The 6,143-nt window shown below is 31.9% G+C and overlaps 1 protein-coding gene across 1 annotated transcript; it reads left to right on the plus strand.

Annotated features, from left to right (window-relative positions):
* The first annotated feature begins 1,556 nt into the window (after positions 1–1,556).
* LOC137935243 (uncharacterized) lies at positions 1,557–1,955 on the plus strand. Its single transcript, XM_068779932.1, has one exon. The coding sequence runs from the start codon at positions 1,557–1,559 to the stop codon at positions 1,953–1,955; it is 399 nt and encodes a 132-aa protein (XP_068636033.1).
* Positions 1,956–6,143: the final 4,188 nt, after the last annotated feature.

Consider the following 6,143-nt stretch of genomic DNA (forward strand, 5'->3'; position numbering starts at 1 on the left):
CTATTTTTTTCTTTCTTTCTTTCATTCTTTCTTTCTATTTCATTTTTTCTTTCTTTATTTGTTTATTTCTTATTCTTTATTTTTGACTTGTTGTTTGTTTGTTTGTTTGTTTCTATTGTGATTCTTTCTTTGTTCTTCTTTCCATATTAATTATTTATTTCTATGTGCCTTTTTTATTTGTACTTTCTTGTTTTTTCTTTATTCATTCATTCATTCTTTCTTTCTTTCTTGTTTATTTATTTCATTCTTTCTATTTCTTTCCTTAAGATTTCTTTCATTATCAGTCTTTCTTTTTTCCTTTCTAATTTCTTCTTTCATTCTTTCTTTCTTTATTTATTTTTTCTTTCTTTCTTCTTTCTGTCTTTATTTCTTCTTTCTTTCAATTTTTATGTCTTATTTCCTTTTTTTTCTCTTATTTCGTACTTCCTTCTTCCCTGTTTCTTATTTCTTCTTTCCTTCTTTCTTTCTTGTTTGTTTGTTTGTTTGTTTCTTCTTTCATTTTGATGTTTTCTTCTTTATTTCTTGTTTGTTTATTTCTATCTTGATTATTTCTTTCTTCTTCTTTTCTTCTTTCTTATTTCTTTCAATGTGCCTTATTTCTTTATTTATTCTTTTCTCTTTATTTCTTCATTCTCTCATTTGTTCTTTTTTTGTTTATTTCTTTTATTGTTTATGTTTCTTTCGTTCATTTTTCCCGATTTCTTTCTTAATTTCTTCAGCTTTCTTTGTTCTTTCTTTATTTCTTTCTTTGTTCTTCTTTCTTCATTTCTTTCTTCCGCTCTTCTTCTGTCTTTCTTTTTTATTTTAATCTTTATTTCTATCTTGTTTCTTGCGTTTTTGTTTCTTATTCTTTCTATCTATCAATCTTTCTTCTTTCCATTTTCTTCGTTTCAATGATTTGTCTTTATTTTTTTGTTTTCTTTAGTTCTTATTTTTATTTTTCCTTTTTTTAATCATTCTTTCTTTCTTTCTTTAATCTTTCTTGTTTCTTTCCTTATTGATTCTTTCTTTTCTCTTCTTTCATTTTTTTCTTTTGTCTTTCTTTCTTTCATTCTTCATTCTTTCTTTCTTTCTTCCTCACTTCTTGTGTCTTTCTTGTTTAATTTTATCTTTCTTTCATTCTTGTTTCTTGCTTTTTTGTTTTTTTTATTTTGTGATTATTTTTTTCTATCTACCTATTTATCTACAAATCTCTGTTTTTTTCTTCTTTCTTTAATCCTTATTTATTTTTTTCTTTCTTTACCTTTCTTGTTTCTTTCTTGCTTTTGTCTTTCTTGATCCTTTCATTTTTCCTTTTTTTCTTTCTTTTTTTCTTATTGTGTTCTTTCTTTCTTCTTCCTTCCTTTTTCATTTTTCTTTCTTTATTTCTTCTTTCTTTCTTACTCTATTTTCGGACTTGTTTGTTTGTCTGTTTCTATCGTGATTCTTTCTTTCTATATTTCTTCTTTCTTTCAATTAAACTAAACTAAAAGTAAACTAAATTAAATGATTGGACAATTCCATGCATTAAACCTACATCAATTTACAAGAAAGGGACTTTCACCCTTTCAAGTACCATGGGAATTAAAACCATGGAACAAACAATCAATCTTGAAAATCAAGATTCAACTCTTAAATTATTAGAGTTAACTGATCTCAATAAGTATCTTACTGATACTGAGAAGAAATACATGCATATTGGACGCATACAGATTGCGTTCAAACCCTTGACCTTATTAGGGATGAACACTTGTCTGCAGGCCATACTTCGAGATGATCGTTGTTTGGATTGGAAACCCTCATTAATGGGTATAGTGGAAACAAGTCTTAGTAGGGGACCCGTTTATTTTAATGTCCATCCAAACCTTACCCTATCGTTAACAGATAGGAATTTGTTAGAATCACTCCAGTTGAGGATTCTAACACAAGGATATAATTTCATTCCTGGAACTGAAACCATTGCAAGGATTCATTAAAAAATTATGAATACCTTAGTCCCTAAGGTATTACACTTACCAGATCAGGGTAAGACAGTTTTGATCGAGACAGATCTCATGAGTGCAAATGTTGCCACTCCAAAGATGATCAATTGGGAGGAAATTCATTTCCCAGCCAACTGGACAATTCCCCAGGCTGTTCCTCCAAGACTCCTGATCAATTAAGATATTGATCAAGTTCTTCCATCCACAGATGGAGACGTGGTTATTAATTTTAAACCTAAGAATCCCTACCGAGTCTCTTTACCACCGTCATCCAGATACTCAGACGTAGGCCAGACCTTATGCCTACATGAGGTGGATGCAACACCATCCGTTAAGGATGATTCCTCATTAAAAGGAATCGACTTATCAGACACCCAAATTCCTCGTGGTGTCTATACCGAAAGGGAGCATGAGCGAACTTCTCCCACTCCCAGTGAAATGACTTGTTTCAATCTGTGATTATGATTTTTACAACACAATCGATTGACTAGAATCCACCCCCTGTTGTAGTGGACAGAGCAGCAATTAAAGCTGAATTCTTTCACCCCAATAATCTAGGTTTCAAAAGATGGTTTTTTAACACCTATGGGGACACAGAACGCATGGAATTTTCAAAAGACTTTTATCTTTATTTAGACACAAATAAGGTAATTATGTCTTTTGTTGATTGGTTTATGCATTTTAGATTGAAGCAAGTGGAGAAACGACCATTAGTTTTGTCCACAGATTCCAATCTTTCAACCCTAACAAAAGAATGGCAGCTTCAATCTGGCACATCCATCATATCAGTCCATCCTCCAACTAATCCGATAAAGCTTAAATTTCCAAGCTCGTCTGGAAAATTCCCTGATACTGTTGAGGTAGTTGCATTTGTCAATCCTGAATCTACTCTTAACCCTATGGGTCAAATCAGAAGACAAAACAATTTTGCCAATTTAAATCTTAAAAAAATTGGCCAACAGCTAATTGGTATTGAAGATTTATTGGATAAAGGTACTCCAGAGAAATATTGTCAAAATCCTTATGACTTATCTTCTCGAAAATTACCTTTATTGATGAACAATAAACTGTTCATCAAACCACATGTTCCCATTAAGAACTTTAAATTGGATAATAATTTTGAAGTTGTTGAGGAATTATTATCTTGGCTTGGACGGTTGAATCTTTTTGAAGATCAATTCAAACAAGCCACCGAAGCCAAAGCTGCCGAGATTCTAAAAAGCATTCAAGTGCTAGAATCTCATGAAGATTCTTCTTCATCTCAAATTACTGAAGATTTAACTCCTTCAACATACTTTGATTCTGATGTAGGTCAAGACTTGAATCTCAAAGATTTAGGTCTAACCAATATTACACAGATTGAAGAAATTCTTCAAGAAATGATTCAAGACCCGAGTATCCAAAAATTAGATTATGATAAGAAATCTACTCGGCGTTGGGATCTAAATCACAAACTTTATTACCATAGGCCTACACCACAGGACCTATTGTATGAAGAAAATGTGTATTTAGATAAAAAAGCTTATGATGGCAAATCCATTTATGAATGCAATATAGATGGATTATCTGAATATCAAATATTGGAACATTGTTGCCGAATGCTTACGTATTGTACAATCTATCGGCAACATAAGAATTCCGATCAAGGAATTGCAAAAATGCTTACTGCAGGGTTTTCTGGAGCTCTCAAAGGTTGGTGGGATAATATCCTCACCCCTGAACAACATCAGGAAATTTATAATTCAAAGAAGGTTATCAAAACTGAATTTGGCCAAGCCTACCTCGGTGAGGACGATGCAGTTTATACCTTAGTTTCTTGTATTGTTCATCATTTCATTGGAAATTTGACTTCCCAATCAGATAAGGGAAGAGAGCTTTTGAAAAATCTTAGGTGTCGAACACTTAACCATTTTAGATGGTATAAGGATGTTTTCCTCACTAAGGTTATGCAAAGACTAGATGCCAATAATGAATATTGGAAAGCTAAATTTATTGATAGATTACCTACTCTTTTTTCCAGCAAGGTAAGAAAAAGGTTAGGTAATGAGGTAGGAATTATAAACTACCATCAATATACATATGGTCTCCTTCCCAGTGCTATCATCCAAGAAGGACAGAGCTTATGTAATGATTTAAACCTTCAAGCTCAGCTTAAAAACAAAATCTTACTGGTAAACATGAGCTTGGTGAATTCTGTGAACAATTTGATTGTTACACAGGACCACCATCTTCCAATCAAAGGAAGGGAAAAGGTAAACTCTCTCATTCTAAGAGATAGGAACCCTACTCACACCAGAGTAGGAGATATCCAAAACGACAGTCTCATCAAAAGACTCGTCATGAACCTAGGAGATCTCCTCCTCGTCAGAGACCACCTCCTAGACGTAATCCTCCAAACAAAAAGAAAATTGGATGTTATAAATGTGGTAAATTAGGCACTATTCAAATAGATGCAAAACCAAAGAGAAACTTAACCAACTTCAAATTGATGTAGGTTTGAGAATCCAGTTAGCTAAAATTCTCTTAAATTCTGATTCTGGGGATGATATTGATTATGCTTCATCCAGCAATCAGAAGAAGACCAAGATTGATTAAGATTAATGTTCAGATTAATGAACAACAACTTATGCTTAAGAACATTGATCAAGAGGAAGATCCTCTTACCAAAAGATATTTAATCAAAGAATATCTTGATCAAATTCATATTCTTCAAAGATAACTCCCATTCAAGGAGTTAAACCTTATTCTTTGAAGGAAATTATTGGTCGTTATGAAGAAACCAATTCTTCAAAACAACCAGTATCCATCTCCTCATTACAAGGAGAAATTAAAGAAATCAAGATTGAATAAAAGAATTAAAATCCTTGTATAAAAAGCTTGAACAAAAATGTGAACAAAATGGTTTGCATCAAGAAAAGAAATCTGATGATTCTTTCCTTAATCAAATCACCAAAGTCATCAATCAAAGATGGCATATTGTTATTAATTTAGTTATCAATCAGAACTTTGTCATTCCTAAACTGACAGCTCTAATTGATAGTGGAGCAGACTTAAATTGCATCCAGGAAGGGTTAATTCCAACCCAGTACTTTGAGAAAACTACTCAAACTTTAGCCAATGCGAATGGATACAAAATGAAAATTAAGTATAAATTAAATAATGCCTCCATATGCACTAATAATCAGTGCATCATTACAGACTTTTTGTTAGTAAAAAATATGACTCAACAAGTCATATTAGGCACTCCTTTTCTGGAGAAAATTATGCCAATTAAGGGCATTTATAACCATGGAATTCTAGGTCAGGTTAATAATAAACCTATATATTTCTCTTTCAAATCTCCACCTCAAATCAGTTTTATTAATGAGATTTCAGAACTGAGAAATATAAAAGTACATCATCTTAGTTTCCTGCATAAAGAAATTCAATTTTTAACCCTTGAACAACAGTTGGAACTGACAAAAATAAAAGAGAAAATTAGTTCTCTTCAGAACATACTTACCCAATAAATTTGTAGTGACATTCCTACAGCTTTTTGGGAACAACATAAATATATGGTGTCTTTACCATATATTGATGGGTTCAATGAAAGAACCATTCCTACAAAGGCAAGGCCTAGTCAAATGAAACATGCCTTACTGGACCTTTGCAAAAAGGAAATCCAAAATCTATTGGATAAAAAATTAATTAGAAAATATTACTCCCCATGGAGTTGTACTGCTTTTTATGTCAATAAAAATGCAGAAAAGGAATGAGGTGTTCCTCGATTAGTGGTTAATTATAAACCACTTAATGATTGTTTGAGATGGATTCGCTATCCTATCCCAAACAAAAAAGATTTATTAGATAGATTATTTTCTACTAAAATCTTTTTCAAATTTGATTTGAAATCTGGATATTGGCAAATTCAAATCACCGAAAAGGATCAATATAAGACTGCATTCACTGTCCCTTTTGGTCACTTTGAATGGAATGTTATGCCTTTTGGTTTGAAAAATGCTCCATCTGAATTCCAGAATATCACGAATGATATATTTGCTCCTTATTCTGAGTTTACAATCGTTTATATTGATGATATCCTTGTTTATTCAGAATCAATTGATGCTCATTTTAAGCATTTAAATGTTTTCAAAACAGTTATTAGAAAACATGGGTTGGTGATATCGGCACCAAAAATGAAAT

The sequence above is a fragment of the Aristolochia californica genome, unplaced genomic scaffold (assembly GCF_029961685.1).
Source record: "Aristolochia californica isolate CCGP_79_NKW_82.1479 unplaced genomic scaffold, dmAriCali1.0.hap1 SCAF_6, whole genome shotgun sequence".
NCBI lineage: Eukaryota > Viridiplantae > Streptophyta > Magnoliopsida > Piperales > Aristolochiaceae > Aristolochia > Aristolochia californica.